At 42.0% G+C, this 17,163-nt stretch overlaps 1 protein-coding gene across 1 annotated transcript; it reads right to left on the bottom strand.

Annotated features, from left to right (window-relative positions):
• Window positions 1-720: 720 nt before the first annotated feature.
• On the bottom strand, window positions 721-12,490 carry LOC310770639 (uncharacterized protein; the record flags this gene model as incomplete). The annotated part of the gene is made up of 5 exons (XM_083631837.1): window positions 721-2,222; window positions 2,547-3,780; window positions 5,263-6,944; window positions 10,348-10,507; window positions 11,882-12,490. The coding sequence occupies 5 exons, from the start codon at window positions 12,488-12,490 to the stop codon at window positions 721-723; spliced, it is 5,187 nt and encodes a 1,728-aa protein (XP_083487963.1).
• Window positions 12,491-17,163: the final 4,673 nt, after the last annotated feature.

Genomic DNA, 17,163 nt, shown 5'->3' with positions numbered 1-17,163 from the left:
AATAAACAAAGCAATATTAAATCAACCATCAAACAGACTATGCTGACAGTTAATCGGTTTTATTGTCCCAACAGTCAGTTTAGTTGTAAGTAAAGAAACCGTGTTTCCACCTGGACACCAGGCCAAACCTGAACTGAGGCCATGCTGTGAGTGTGACCCGTTCACTGAGTGCAGTGGGATTGGCCTTATTGCCTGACATCCAGCTCATCTGTTTGAAGAGTTTAAAACAAGATTACAGTAATGCTCTGGATGCTCATTCTTTGGACAGGCCACCTTAAGGAGATAGAGCTGCCCTGGAGGGTGCATGGCAAATACACAGTCACGGTGTTATCGTGTATGTACAGTATATGTAGTAACACGTTTTGTATATATATATATACACAACAATATTTACAAGTTTTACAATTGGTTTGAATATGTACCCTTAAATGTTAAAGTGGAATAAAGGTTAACCACTAATCCATTGGCTTGAGTATCTGTTAATTTATTACCAATTGGGCAGTTAGCTCAAATTAGTTGACATGATAGTGTATTATGCCAAAGCTATGGCAACATTGAAATGTAGGCACCATAACACAAGATAATATTTATACTGTAGCCCACCAACGATGTACATTTAGACAAAACAACCATCATCATTGTTCTTTGATTGCATGATTTCTGTTGAAATACTGGCTTCACCCAAAAGAAAGTCTTTGCTGTCAGTGTCAATACAGCTGATCACAGGATGGGACAGTGCTGACCACAGAATGTGTACAACAAATCCAATATATCAGGCTCTGGAAGTCTCCTGTTAACAACCCCGTGACCTCTCCCAGGCTGCACCACTACAACCTCAGCAGGCGGCCCCTCTGTCAGCGGGTGCACTTTGTTATCCGGCATCTTAAAGTCAGCGGGCAGCGCGCCGTTCCTCTCCGCCCACGTCTTGCTTTCCTCCGAATTGTCCTTCCTTTCTGCAGCACTGTCCCCAGCAGCACTGCTCTTGCTCGCGATGCTCAGGTCATCCTGACACGCGTCTGAGTCACTGGCATGGGAAGTAGGCAGAGAGAAGTAGGTACACTTTGTTAAAACGGACTTCCCTTTGTCTTCCAGATCAGACTTTGTACTGAACAGGGAGTAAGGGGCATGCTCCTCTGTATCCTCACACGTTTCCTCGTCTTGGAGAGAGTTTTCACCGCTCTCTTTGATTCCGTCTGGGTGTGAGGGCGACTTGCTGATCAGTGTGTCCTCGTGGAGGAGCCATCTCCCCCGATCAGTCGGGACGCTGTCTCCCGGACCCACCTGTGCATTAAAAGCAATGCATCGCGTTGCTTTACTCAATGTGTCCAGTGTACTAGTGGAATTGAAGTAAGACAAATCCGACTTGACTTTAGACTGAGCTATGTGGAAGGGAGAGAAAATGCCAGAATCGTCTTTCTTCTTCTCTTTTGGTGCGGATGGGGGCCTTTCACTTGCAACGTCATTATTGGCATCTTTCTTGCCATAAAGCCTTTCGATTGTTCTCCTCACGAAGCCTTTAGCGATGGATTTCCGGGATGAATCGTCTTCCCCGCTGGACGGCTCGCTTGAAGTCTGAGACTGGTAGCCACCGCTATCTGAAGTCTCTGGCCTGTAATCGCTCTCTGATGAACCTTTCTGTCCACACTGAATATCTGCTATCATAATATCACTTTTAGCCAGGAACATTTCCTTTATCGACTTGACTCTGTTGCCCTCAGGTTCTGTGGTTATAACGGTACTAGAGTCATAGCTAAAAGATAATGACGACTGAGGAGCTGATTTGGTGCACAGGCCCGGCTCCGGTGTGTGCACTTCAGAGGTCGAATCCTCAACATCTGGCACATCTTTCGTTGAAGAGTGTTTGTTGATTCTTAAACTTCCGGTCGCAGTTTTGCTCTGGTGTGCTTCAGCAGCAACTTGCTTTTCCAGAAGATTTACTCTCTCTGCTACAGACTGCTGGATTATTTCTTCAGATGGCTGTTTCTCCACAGCCTTCTCACATTGTGTAACGTCTTCAGGCAGTGTTCCCGTCCCATGTGGTTCCTGATATTGCGTGTAGCTCTCTATGTATCTGTCTGTATGTGCAGGCTCTCCCTCTGAGCTTGACTCCTTCTCCTCGTAGCTAAACTCATCCTCAGATGAGCTGTTCCGTTCGTCTTTGGCCTCGGGTGGTTCCACCTCATCGGCTGGTTCTTCGCAGCTTCTGTGGTCATTCCCACTATCTTCATCGACATCAAAACCATAATTCTCTAAATTGTGAGACTGTTTTACCAAACGGCTGCTGTCTTGTATTATATATGAATCCTGATTTTCTATCAAAATACTCCCTCTAACTGTACTCTGACTTTTGTTTGCATGATGTTCCTCATCTTCTAAACTGACCTTGTCCTTTACAGGTGTAGTTTCTCTCTCTTCTCTCCTAGGCTGTGACTCCGTGCATATTTTAATTTGTTCCTCGTGACTGTGATCTTTCTCCTCCTCCATGCTGTCCTGCTCTCTGTCAGTACCAGATGAACTTTCCTCACTGATAACATGTAACCTCTTACATCCAACCTTTGGCTGGTGTTCCTCTGGAGAAGACTGTTCCTCTCTGCTTTCCTCTCTGATGGCACTCAATCTCACACAGTTGTTGGATGGCAGCCTCTCTCGTTTCTTAGACTGTCTTGTAGGGTCGGACAAGACAACTTTGATCGGCTCGCTCTGCCCTTCCTCTTGCGAACACGTCTCATCGTCAGGGGTAAGCTCATTCTCAGGGACATACACGCGTTCCTCACCGTTCATCTGAGGCTGCTTACCTTCCATGTCTGGCTGCCGTCCCTCAGAGCTACACCTATTTTCAGCAAGATTATTTTCAGCAAGATCTTTGTCAGCGTTTACATTTACATCTATATATGCAATATGTGTTTTTTCTTGGTTGGATTTGTCTGCATTGTAGGATTGCTGCTCTTTCTCTTTCCCCTGATTTTCGTCATCCCTACATGACTGCATGCTCTCACTGTTGTCTTTGTCTTCTACATTGTAAAGATGCCCTTCTTCATTATGCTCAATTGGTGGACATTGAGCCATCTCTTCTAAAACCTTCTGTTCATATTCACAGTCCTTGTCTCTGTGCAGCTTGTCAGTTTGAGCAAGCTCCCCGACTTTAACAGCTTCTTCTTCTGAAGAATGGGAGAAGTTGGCTTCAATATCTTCCTTTGGTGACGAATCCGCTTCTCCAGCCGCCTTTCCTTCACTATCACTCTCAGTTCTTTTACCCACAGGAAGAGCAGCCAATTCCTCCTTGAGCATTTCAGGTATGTCAAGTTCATTCATCAGCTCATCAATAACATTTGCTTCAATGTCACACATGTCTTCCACAGGACCAGGCTGCATTAAGAGTTCTTGCTCTGGTGGTGTTGAGTTACGACTCTTGCATTTGTCGCTGAGTTCCTGAAAGCCCCTCCAACTTTGCAGGAGTTGTTTCGAAGTTGACTTTTGTAAATTTGACAGACTAGTTTTCAACTTGTGGGAATCCTCGATGCTGGCGATTTCTCTGAGAGAATCTATCATTTTTAAAGCCTCAGCACAGCTTACATTATTTGCATTAAGCTCATGTATGTTTACATTTGTTATGCCTTCCTTTAAGGTCATGACAGCCAAGAAAGCAAGCAGAGCTTTGGATGATGACCCAAATGTGGAGGCTACATGAGAGGAAAAGTCAGGTGAGCTGTTGGACCTTTCCAGACATGATGGTCGTTTGTTCTGTGTGATTTGTCTAATTGACTTAATGGAGTAGCAAATCTTCTCAAGCACAGGTTGAATGTTTGGCTGGTTTTCAATTTGTAATGGCTGTGATATTAATTGTGCTTCTGTCAAAGATTTCTCTTCATTATCTGTCTTGTTCACCTTATTTTCGTCACTCATGAGAGCATCACAGGTTAGTGTTTTGTCCAAAGATGAATCGGGGAGTTTAGTTGTTGATTTCTTTGATGGCGATGATGTTTGATGCCGTCTTCTTTGGGTTGGTGTTTTCTTCAGTGTCTCATCTGTAGCCTCGGATGCATTGTCTGAGGAGAGGTTTCTGGAGAGCGACTTTCTATTTGACTTGAGTCTCATCGGAGGTGACACCAGCTCCAGTGACTGAGAATAAGGAGAGAGTCTCTTTTTCTGCCTCTCAGTAGAGGGACTGCTGCTTGGTGCTGCAGGTTTTCTTACTGATGTCGTTTTCTCAAGAGAGCGCTGATGTGATGATGCTGATTTCAGAGGAGGACTGCTGGATACTTCAGATTGATTGCTCACCAGTCTGACTTTTTTCACCAGGGGTTTAGGTGACGATGCCTCTTTTTGAGTGGAAAGATGCGTCTTAATCGCTTTTGTCTCTTTAAATGGAATATTGGATGGTGTTGGAGTCTCATTTGATGAAAGGCTGGCCGTTGAAGCTCTCCTTTCAGATGGTAAACTAGTCGGTGATGCAGAAATACATGATGGGCTGCTCGTTAAGATGCTGTTTGATAGTGGCGTCTTCTCTGCTGGAGTTTCGCTTGGTTGTTGTGTCTCCGTTGACGAGACACTGTTTGATTTAGCAGATTCATCCAGAGAAGCCTTTTTGAGAGACATTTTCCTTTCAAAGGAAAGATTACTGACCAGCCGTGCCTTTTTCATAGAGGGATTTCTTGGTAACGGTGCTTCACTCAGAGGGGTAGTAGGGCTGTCAGTCTGAATTGGTGTGTGGTTAGTAGGTGTGATGGTCTCGTCAGATGTAGCACTGATAGATGGTGGTTGATCATCTGATGATAGAGAGCTCACTGATGAGATCCTGTGTAATGAACTACTGAGCACTGAAGATGTGTTCATCACACAATGCTCTGTGTTCAATAGCTCTGTTTCCCCCCCTGGGCTTTCAGCAGAAGGAACGTTTTCAACTGAGATTTCTACAGATGTCGATATATTTTCTACTTCACCGTCTGACGGCATCTCTGTCAAGATCTCAGTAGGTGGTGGGTTAGTTTCAGAAGAGGTATTGTTTGATAGGGGGGTTATTTCTTCCGTGTTATTCTGAGGTAAACTGTTGCAGTTGGCTGGATTTGTAACTGTGGTGTGAGTATGTGCAACTTGCTGAGTGAGTGTATTTCTCTCCACTGATTTACTTTGTGCTACTTTCTTTTCAAAGGACTGGATTCTCTCTTTGACTTTATTTGCAGGCAAAGTATCATGCGGAGGGCTAGTTGTGAGAGTTGGACCAGTTTGTGTTTGTGTTTTCTCCTCTCGAGTAAATGTCTCCACCTTTAGACTTTCTTCATCTGGATACACAGCGGGGTTAAGATGGGCTTTCTCCAGCCAGTTCTCAACATATTCATTATTAACAGAGCTGGGGGAATTAAAGGCAGGCAGTGACATGTGTTTTTCGCTCTCTCTCTCCTGATGCATGGATTCCTGACGTGTCAGCGTTCCCCTTGGTTGGCTTCCCTCACCGGCTGGAACATCCACCAGAGCTTCAAAAGAGACGGTCCCACTTGTATTTTCTTTGGCTGGTGACGCTATGTTTGGCTCTTTGATAGCATGTTTGATTGTGTCATCCGACACTTCTGAGCTCTTTGTTGTAATGCCCCTGTCACCGTTTTGTGTTGGTTTCTTCTTAAGTTTAATCGTGCTTTTTGCAGGTTTTGGTTTATATCCATAAATTCTCTTGATGAAGCCAGCACTAGAAAATGGCTTCACCTTCTTATTATTCTCGGACGCTCCTGCAATATTTTCATTTTGTCTTTTCCCTGGCGACATAATCCGATGAACACGTTTCTTGATCCCTTTGGGTTTCGAGTATATCCTCCTCTGTTTCTCTGACAACACCTGAACAGAACCTTTGCCTTTGGGGGGCTTAGGGATATGTTGTTTCTGGACATGTATTACTTGCGGTGATGTGTAATCCGCACCAGCCTTCAGCGATGGCAGGGTAAAATCGGTTAGTGACCTGCTCTCAGCCCTCCAGATGCTGATGGACTCTGAAGCTGTGGAGGGCCGTCCCAGCTCGGTTTCAAAGTCATTATTGGAGGAGAAACATGCAGTAGCTGAAGTAGCAGGCCTACCGTAAAGAACCCCAGACATAGACAGACCCTGGGCACAAAAGTGACTGTCTGCATGGAAATTGTCCTGGCAGGTCTGCTGTTCATAAAAGTGTACGACCGTTTCAGTGACCTCCTCCCCGCCGGCTTCAATCTGGAGGATCTCAGCCATCCCTGCTGAGCCGCGTCCTCTGGGTTTGGGCACTGGTCTACTGCTGCTCTGCTTGACCATGCAGTACTGCTCCATCACGGCTCCATTTTCTGTCTCCTCTCTGTAAGAGTATGAGCCAACCATGCCTTCCTGAATCTCCTCTGCTGTCACTGATGGCACACTCTCCATCGATATCTGCTTTGTTCTAGTTCGCCTGGGTCCCGGAGTAGGAGCCCTCCTAGGGGAAGCAGCAGCATCCATCTGGACTCTGTCGTTCTCCCCTTCATCACCACTCTCACTGGCAATTCCTTTATCCAGTGATGGTGGATCATTGTCATCATCGTCATCCTGTGAATCCAGCGGGTTGGATTTAGGCGAGACACTCTCAGACAGAGGCTCAGGCAAACAGGCTGCGTTACTCTGATTGGCTACACTGGACCTGGACAGGGTGGTCGTCCAATGGACCGTTTCCTCTTCCTTAACCGTCAGTCGCACCCTCATCTCCACCGTCATGCTGCCGTCTTGGTTCACCCGAAATGACTTCTCGATGTCGTCCTCAGGCATTCCTCCATCCTCCATTTCTGCTACCGACTCCAGTATCCGGCCGGTTTCCAGCTCAACGGAGTCCGTCTGGTTACTGGGAAGATGGCATAAACTGTCGGCGATGGAGCTGTGAATCCGGTTCACGATGTATCTCTCGGAAGACGGGGAGAAATTCCTCGCCTTAGGAACACTAGATATGGACTTCTGTTTTCCTTTTCGGTCAATCAAAGGAGGCATTTGAAAGAGAAAAAGAAATGTTGAGAGGGGGAAAAGTACAAATGTCCCCCAGATTGAAGGCGATGATATTTCAGTTTGAAGAGAATATCCAAGCAGCATGAAAAGAGAAGAAAGAGAGAGAAAGTTAGAAAAGATATTGAATTAGCACAACAGGAATGACTATCCACATCTCATAATTAGTAGGGTCATCTGTGGCACTTCCGTGACCGTGGAGAGCGAAGGTCCGTTTCTCAATGGATTTGTCATCTAGGAGGGTTAATAAACAAATTTAGCCGGGGTGTATTTTTAAAAAAGGCGGGGAAAATATTTGAGAGACCAAAATCCAAAATGGCTGCTGTGGAAATGAACTTTTTAATGCTTTGACCTACAATGATGCACAATACATGGTTTCAGAGCTTATTCTGGTCAAGGAATAGATATTTGGTGTTTATATAATGATTTGACTTATTTTTTACCTTCAAATCCAAGATGGCTGCCAATTTTGAGCTCTAAAAGGCCGTTTTTTCAAAATCGTCATAGAGTGAGCTTCATATTAGGCTTGAATGACAGGTCTTCTCATGATGAGTTGAATAATATACAGTATAAGTACACAGAAGTAATCTCTGAGGTCATTAAAGTCAATGTTTGTGTGTAAACAACAGTTGCTGATTTGCGGTTTCCCATTAAATAGGGTAGGCTACTGAGAATATGGTGTCCAGTTCATCCCATCCCATTTTCATAATGAACCAAAAACAATTTTGCACTATAGCCTAACATAAAATAGTATTCTGTATGCAAAGCTAGCAAGGTTAGTTGCTTGAGCTGAATTTAAAGGTCAACTCAAAACAAACAATGAAATTTACTTTGAAATTAAAACTGAATCCTAGGCTACTAAATTTCATCAGCACACAGTAAAGGAAACTTGTCTTTGAACTCAGCTGACTGTCTAGTCCTAATCCCTGTTGTGCAATGTCCCTTTTCAGTGAAGTTTTAGTTTTTGTTAAGAGTATGGACTTTTAATCTTGACCTTGTTGGTAGGCAACGGCCCTTTTTCAGTCAAGCATTTTCAGATTAGCTCAGTCAGTCTGTGAAGCAGTCAGTGTCAGCACTTGCGCGAGCTCGCTTTTTCTCTAACTAATGTTAACATTACACACTTTAAGACACTTTGAGGATATCAACGTTATTCACTAGTCTAAAGATAGTTCTACCATCAAGAACATATAAAACAAAAGCAAAAACAATTTTTATTTGCAGAAGTCATCATTGATATTTGGTGTTAGCTAACGTTAGGTAACGTTATTATTTTTAGCTAAAGTTAATGTTATCTGTCTCCACACTTCTGTCAACTGACATATGCATTTGCTTTTGAAAATAAACAGCCTGGCTTGCTTAAGCATAACTGAAGATTAAATAGAAATATAACATGACGAATGCATGTACCGATTGGTTGGCCCATCTTCCCAGGAGGTGGTGGTGTAAACATCATCAAATTTATCAAGTCCTGACCAGTCTTGGGCTTTTAATTGTAAGCTGTCCCATTTGCCTTGATTTATTGTATCGGTGGGCTTGCAAGGCTTGTCACATTTTAGGACACATTCATAGGACATTGTGTGCTTTGTCTTTCATTGGGAGGGAAAGCAACTCGCTATTATATTACTGTTATATTATATTGCTGTTATATGCTGTTTATTTTCAAAAGCAAATGCATATGTCAGTTGACAGAAGTGTGGAGACAGATAACATTAACTTTAGCTAAAAATAATAACGTTACCTAACGTTAGCTAACACCAAATATCAATGATGACTTCTGCAAATAAAAATAGTTTTTGCTTTTGTTTTATATGTTCTTGATGGTAGAACTATCTTTAGACTAGTGAATAACGTTGATATCCTCAAACAAAGTTTTCTTTTTATTTTATTATATATATATATGAAGGGGGTTCCTATATGAAGGAAACCCCCGGGAGGCACGGGGAGAACATGCAAACTCCACACAGAAAGGCCCTTTTGACGACCCCACTCGGGCGGTGGGCACTCGAGGACATGCGGACGGGCACGCATTCCTTCAGCGTTCACATCGTCCCAGGTGGGAATCGAACCCACGACCTTCGAGCTGTGAGGCGATAGTGCTTACCACTACACCACCGTACCTCCTTTTATATCCTCAAACAAAGTGTCTTAAAGTGTGTAATGTTAACATTAGTTAGAGAAAAAGCAAGCTCGCGCAAGTGCTGACACTGACTGCTTCACAGACTGACTGAGCTAATCTGAAAATGCTTGACTGAAAAAGGGCCGTTGCCTACCAACAAGGTCAAGATTAAAAGTCCATACTCTTAACAAAAACTAAAACTTCACTGAAAAGGGACATTGCACAACAGGGATTAGGACTAGACAGTCAGCTGAGTTCAAAAGACAAGTTTCCTTTACTGTGTGCTGATGAAATTTAGTAGCCTAGGATTCAGTTTTAATTTCAAAGTTAATTTCATTGTTTGTTTTGAGTTGACCTTTAAATTCAGCTCAAGCAACTAACCTTGCTAGCTTTGCATACATAATATTATTTTATGTTAGGCTATAGTGCAAAATTGTTTTTGGTTCATTATGAAAATGTGATGGGATGAACTGGACACCATATTCTCAGTAGCCTACCCTATTTAATGGGAAACCGCAAATCAGCAACTGTTGTTTACACACAAACATTGACTTTAATGACCTCAGAGATTACTTCTGTGTACTTATACTGTATATTATTCAATTCATCATGAGAAGACCTGTCATTCAAGCCTAATATGAAGCTCACTCTATGACGATTTTGAAAAAACTGCCTTTTAGAGCTCAAAATTGGCAGCCATCTTGGATTTGAAGGTAAAAAATAAGTCAAATCATTATATAAACACCAAATATCTATTCCTCGACCAGAATAAGCTCTGAAACCATGTATTTTGCATCATTGTAGGTCAAAGCATTAAAAAGTTCATTTCCACAGCAGCCATTTTGGATTTTGGTCTCTCAAATATTTTCCCCGCCTTTTTTAAAAATACACCCCGGCTAAATTTGTTTATTAACCCTCCTAGATGACAAATCCATTGAGAAACGGACCTTCGCTCTCCACGGTCACGGAAGTGCCACAGATGACCCTACTAAATGGACAATAGCCCACAGCCACATAGAGAGTGTATGTAGGTCATCTATGGTATTATGTATGATATGATTGCCTCAGCACTTTGCCGCTCTTCATCCCTTGACAGCAAGTAGATTATTCACAGACAGGCAGTATGCTGTAGCTGTCAGTTGTCATTCTCATCTACGCACATACTGTATTATGAATATCACATTTACACATGCATATTTACAAATAAAATAAAGAGCACAGCAAAGATCCAGACTGATGAATAAACGTACGGTTTACTGCCTTTAGTCTTCGAGGACCCATTGGTTTGGTGGGCTGCTGCCATGTTGGAGCAGGTGCCATCTGCACATTGTAGTCTGCAGGCCTGAACGGCTCCCGGCCTGCTGCCACCACAGTCCCAGAGCAAAGGATCAGAGCGGGGAGGCCATCCACCTGCACAGCACAGAGAAAGAAGGGGACGCTTCACTGTTCACTGCTGTTCACTTTGTCTACAAAACATTTTAATATGGAAAAAAATCAGCTAAGCAATTCACCTAGATTCTGATGTGTATGAAAAGTACATTTGAAAAGTCTAAATTGGATGTATTATTTGTTCAAAATGGCACATCACTAATACAAGGAGGCTCTAAGAAGGTCCTTGACATAAGATAAGGCCTTGCAGTGCGCTGTCCCAGAATGTCGTTCAATGGTATTAGGATGATTTGCCAAAGAAGCTTATCACTTTCTCTCCTCATGTGACGGTTATTTACAGTCCAGCTTCTAAGTCGCTCTATTATGGGTCAATAAAGAGGCTGCCAAACATTGGAAATGTATATACTGGCACAGATTGTGAGATATGACTTAAATTCTTAGTTGGACCTAAGCCTGAATCTGATATTAATTATACTGTAGAGAGGAATGTACATACAATGTTAAAGGCTTGGAAATAGAAAATAATCACAATTGTAACTAAACTAGGCATCTCGCGCGCTACGTGCGCTCGATTCCTAGGCTCGCCCCCTATGCGGGCTCGCTAGCTCGGCTGCTATGTGGCCTCGCCCACCCTGGAGCTCGACCGCTCAATCACTGATCACTACTGATGTCACAACTTCGCATCACTGATGACATCACAGTTGCTCTTATGACAACACTGATGATGTCACAATGCCTATGACATCAGTGATGTCACAATGCACAATTGCTCAAGTGACATCACTGATGACATCACTTCCAGTTGAGTGACATCACTTCCAGGACAAAAATCGTAGAGATTGCCCACTTGCTCCCTTTTATTAATAGGAGATAGATAGATAGATAGATAGATAGATAGATAGATAGATAGATAGATAGACAGACAGATAGATAGATAGATAGACAGACAGACAGACAGACAGACAGACAGACAGACAGATAGATAGATAGATAGACAGACAGACAGACAGACAGACAGACAGATAGATAGATAGACAGACAGACAGACAGACAGATAGATAGATAGATAGATAGATAGATAGATAGATAGATAGATAGATAGATATAGTATAGATCCTCTTTACCCCAGTGTTTACAAAATTGTTGGAAAGATATCTGCTTACACGTCTGCACTGTTTAATTAAGAGTGAAATATTGTATCTAATCAATAGTTATGGTTTTGTGTGGTGAGGCTATTCTTGTGTGTACTTTTCTTTAATTACAGATTGGGCCTGTATTAGTGAAGGCCAATTTGTTTGTTAGATTGATTTCCAATGTGCTTTGTGAGTGTTGTTTATTTGTGAGTGTTGTTTATTTCCCAGTCTCTGGAAGAAACACAGCTGTCAGAACACTCACACGTCGGCCATCAGGTGTGTGTAGCTTCACCACATTGAAATGCATCAGCTCTGAAATGAAAGCCAGGAGGTAGTCAAAGGTGGGCGTGGTCTTCTTCTGAAGCAGCACGGTGTGTCTCACAGAGGGGTCACCGTTGCGAAAAACCAACAGCTTCTTTGGCGTTCTCACACCCACGGGCCCCTGCTTATGTGTGGCCCGGCCAGGGGAAAACCTGGTCAGCTGCACAGTCTGATGGCGGGCGCTGACCGGCCTGGCGTGGTACCAAGGTGGCAACTTCTTGCTGGCCAGCGCCAGATTGATGGGTTTTACCTTCCGCTTGTCAGAGCAGATGTAAGACTTCCCATCCTCAAGTTCATTCAAGGAACGGACCGCGTGGATGCCTCGAGGGGTGGTGATGTTCCTCACCCCGAACGGCAAAGGAACCTTCTTAGACAGACTGTCCAGGAGGCCGTCAAAGGTTTTGAAGGTGCGGTTGTTGATGACCATGTTCAGACCATTGAACTGAGGGTCTCCGCTTTTGTAGAAGCAGACCCGCTTAGATGGAGTCAGGTCGGTGAGGGTACCAGAGGACTGCTTAGGGAGGGTCCTCCGAGGGCCCGGCTCATTCATCACAGCTGATTGATTGGCTGGAATGGGAGAAATGCAGAATTATAGCAGTTTTTCCTCAATCTTTTCCTCGCAGCTCTGGGCCAGCGGCCTTGCCAGGGTCATAAGATGGAAAATAGGACAGTCAGTCAGTCAGTCATGGACGTTTAGTGGGAAAATGGCTGTAGCTAGGGATAGGAAGGTGGCTAGAGGGATATGGGTGTATGGGTGGTGTTTGGGTGGAGGGAAAAGGGGCCATAGACATAGGAAGGTGGTAGAGAGTCGGGATTTGAGGGGTGGAGTGGCTAGGGGGATATGGGTGGTGGGGGAGTGATGACATGGTCTTAAACTTTAAGCCCATGTTGTCATTGCCCACGTTGTTCATATCAAGGACCCCTAAATTAGTTAATATTTGGGACACAGACCCCCATTTGATGAGATCTTGTCTTTCAAACCCAAATCTGAGAAGATTTTTTACTATTAGGTATAATTTTGTCCAGAATTCCTTGACTGTCTGTATTGTAGGTAGAGTGATAACAGAGAAACTATGAACATACGAACTATATCAAAACAGTCATTCTTCTTTCTAATTGTGTTACCTTCTTGTAAATGAAATAATGCTGAGTTTTAATGTCAACAATTTGCTGGGGACCCCCTGGAACCCCCTCAAGGACCATTGGTAGTCCCTGAACCTCACATTGAGAACCACTAGCATATAAACATATTAAAGGAAACATTCAGCACAAACATGGAGGATCCCTCTGATTTCCATTGACTTCTAAATGCAGTATGGTCAAATTAAGGCATACACACAGTTTATAATTATATTGGTTTATATTAAATATTATTGGTTACTTCCCTGCCTAAATATTTACTTTACCTTTTACATTTTCACTATAAACAATAATCTTACCGAAGAGCAGATACATTTTGTTTTGTTAACCCTAACCCTTACATGAAGAAAATAGGGTGTTAAATAAGTGATATTTATGATCATGTTGTTGATTGCAAAGATGTCCAAGAAGTCATACATGATGCCTTGAAGAGATCAGCTCACAAAATAACGCACAAATCCATGTTAAATGATTTATGACTAACTTATTTGTTGACAGACAAATGACGTCTTGCAAACATATGTTGTTTACCTCAAAGGCCATCAGGTGACCATCAGATCACACAGCCTAACTGCTGGACTCTTGCCAAGTGATTGACATATTCAATTACTTGATTACCTGGGTTTTAGCAGCACAATAGAACAGAATGTAGGCTATGACAAATGCAATGACTGTAAATATAACAAATGACACAGACTAGGGTAATTATTATTTTCATGCATTAGTTTCCTTTGATTCTGTAAAGAAAATTGACATAATTGTTGTAGAATAATTTTGTGCTACATTTCAATATCATGCGTTTGAAAACATAGTACTACTACCTACTTAAATAACCACAGATAGATAAATTAAAGCCCTCTTAGGATATCTATGGTATTAATATCTCAAAATAATTAATCCCAAACATCTAAAATAATAATAATAATTTTATTGTCACCTAAAATATTGAAGTATACTTTTTAAATCAAGCATTTTCCACTTAAACCCTTCATTTCATCAAAGGCATTTGAAATGTATTATTAAATATTGTTTAGTAAAGGAAGCCTGTTTTAATTATTTGTCAATATACCAACATCTGAAAAAAAAAATCATATATATTTTTCATATTTCATATTTATATAAAAATAATTGTAGTAAATGTTGGTAACCTAAAAATAAAATAAAGTGAATATTCTATGCCTGTATTACATCTCTAACACTGCAAGAGTATAACACACAACCAGCCATTTAAACAGTAACAAACAAGTTCAGCAAATTCAACTAAAACACAGGAATTCAGATTGAACTATGTGAGATTTCAAAATGAACTCACCTATGCAGCATCACAAAATTCCCAACTGTTTTGAAAGTATCCATAAAATGTTATTCCGTGACCTACATGATGACTGCTGTTCAACCAACTGCACAGCAACAGTTTATTTCGGGAGGCACCATCACGGTTAATTTGCTTAATCTTTGCTCAAAGTTAATCTCCGCTACAACTGTAGTGCTTGAAAATCCTCTTCAGAAAGGTGTGGCACACAAACGCATGTAATGCTGTTATAGCAGGCCGAAGAATGACAACCAATGCACCTGAGCTGTATTAAAGTCATACTGTATGTTATCTTCAATCTGTTTAAAATACATTTTTCTTTGGGGAATTTATGCTTTTATTTTCTCAAATGTACCTTACATTACTGGCAAGGAATGTCCCTAGTTAGTATATACTGTGTATGTATATATATATATATATATATATATATATATATATATATATATATATATATATATATATATATATATATATATATACAATTTTTTAAGGTTTAAAATACATTTATATAGAAATACTTTCTGGGAATAGTTTCTGCAAAACCATCATGTAGATGTTCATAAAAGACATAATTGACAGTGACAGTGAGACCGAACTGGAAAATAAGCAATAAAATAGGGGTAAACTAGTTCATAATAAACCGACACAAGTTTTTAGGCCATTAGCATTCTAATAACACAGTATCAGTTGTGATGTAATTGTGGTATATTGTGCCTCCCTATTATTTTTATAACCTGTGAAATGATGGCAGGTTCCTCCAGCTCGACCAATGGCAGCAGATGGCAGCTAACCGGTTGTAACTTTCGTGCAGGGTTGTAATCTCATTGAGGATAATAAGGCTTAAGGGACTCTCCACTCGCAGGGACGAAGAAGCAATAAGATATGAATGGCAACTGAAAAGCGCTATGTAGGAGGTGAAGAGTTTTGCTTTATACTTGTGTCATCTGAAGATGCATGCCATATAAAGAGAGAAAATACAACACTGTGAAAAATCCTTTAACACTGAACTCATTTAGGGAATTTTTTTAAATAGTGATTATAAAAATAAACCTGTATAAAAATAGTGCTCAGTCCAGAAAGACAATGAAGTTCAGAAGGGTAGTGGAGTCCACTAGATTAGGTTGCACAGTATTACTGAGGGTATTCGCCGGTCATGTTGATACTCAACAGTGAACTATCACTCGCTGGGTTGCGTCACAGCAACCAAAACCCTGCTGAAGTGAGTCTATTTATACAGTGAAAGGGATTAGTCTTAGGATGACTTCATTCTAGAGTGAACATCGAGGCAAAGGTAAGGAACCCAAGGAAGGACAAAAACTATCAAAGAAAAGAGAGACGACACTGTAAAAAAATAATCAGGTGTGTGTGTGTGTGTGTGCGCACGCGCGCGTGTGTGTGTGTGTGTGTGTGTGTGTGTGTGAGAGAGAGAGAGAGACTTTTTCACATCAAGGGACCCTTGAAATGACCACGGACCCCCATTTGATATGATTTTGTCCCAGGGTCCCCCATCTGATAAGATTTTTGTTTTTAGATGTTTTATTACTTACAGAAAGTGTATGAAACCCATGAATAGTCATACGGAATTACAGTGAAAATCAATGATTACCGTTTTTGCTGGGGACCCCCTGGAACGCCCCTTAAAGGACCCCTAGGGGGTCTCCGGACCCCACTTGGAGAACCACTGAGCTGGAGTATGTGATGTAGGAAAGAATTCCTGCTGAGTCTGACCAGACAGGGATGGAGGAATTCAGGAATGCCACAGCGGGCTCCCATGTGTCGAGCTCATGACCTGTTCCCAAAACAACACCGAGCACAAAAATGTGAAAAATCCTTAAAAGGAAGCCGTGGCCGAACAATGGAGGAAGCCCCCAGAGTAAACAGGTAGGCCCCAAGCCCGCGTGCCCCTCATTCCAGCCCCCCCGACTCCACAGATAAGAGACTAGCAAATGTTGAAATGTAGCGGGTTAAAAAACGGGTGGTCACTCAGATAGAGCAGCACGGATCCTGTCACACACTTGCCAAACATACCGCTTTCGTACTGAAAATAGGCCCGCGTCGAGGGTCTGCAACTGGAGAACCTTTTTTAGCTCCTTGCATAGCCTAGGCTATGTCCCACCTTGCCTGCACAGATATCATCTATTCAAGACAGGACTTCATGAATTTTGACATTGCAGTGTCAGAGAGTGATGAAGAGAAATGGTTTGAGTCCTAAAAGCGGGAAGCCAGCATGGCCTGGTTCCCTCATCTTGAAGCCAATAGGATTTCTCTACGGATTTTTGGTTAGATGCCTGACATAAGGTTGTGTTCAGCAAGATCATCTTCACAAATGATCAATGATTTTTGAAGCGTTTTCTAGCAATCTCAATTTTTGGGGATCGCATTTCCACTTTATATTCTTTGTGTGTGTGTGTGTATCAATGTATCTGTACGTACGAATGTACTGTATGTACATAGTTGTTTGGATTTATGTGTCCAACCGATGCCAATGTTGTGTCATTGTTATCTGGGTATGTGTATGTATTGTCTTTAGCCTGTGTCTCTAAATGAATGGTCCTCAATCTCTTTTTTATTTGGGGAGTGGCAAATTCTATCATCTATCTATCTATCTATCTATCTATCTATCTATCTATCTATCATCTATCTATCTATCTATCTACAGTATCTATCTATCTAACTAACTATCTATCTAACTATCTATCTATCTATCTAACTATCTATCTAGCTGTGTGTGTGTGTGTGTGTGTGTGTGTGTGTGTGTGTGTGTGTGTGTG

The sequence above is a fragment of the Poromitra crassiceps genome (assembly GCF_964638095.1).
Source record: "Poromitra crassiceps genome assembly, chromosome: 2".
NCBI classification, from domain to species: domain Eukaryota; kingdom Metazoa; phylum Chordata; class Actinopteri; order Beryciformes; family Melamphaidae; genus Poromitra; species Poromitra crassiceps.
The sequence above is the reverse complement of the archived record's forward strand: the minus strand, read 5'-3'. Positions and strand labels throughout refer to the sequence as shown.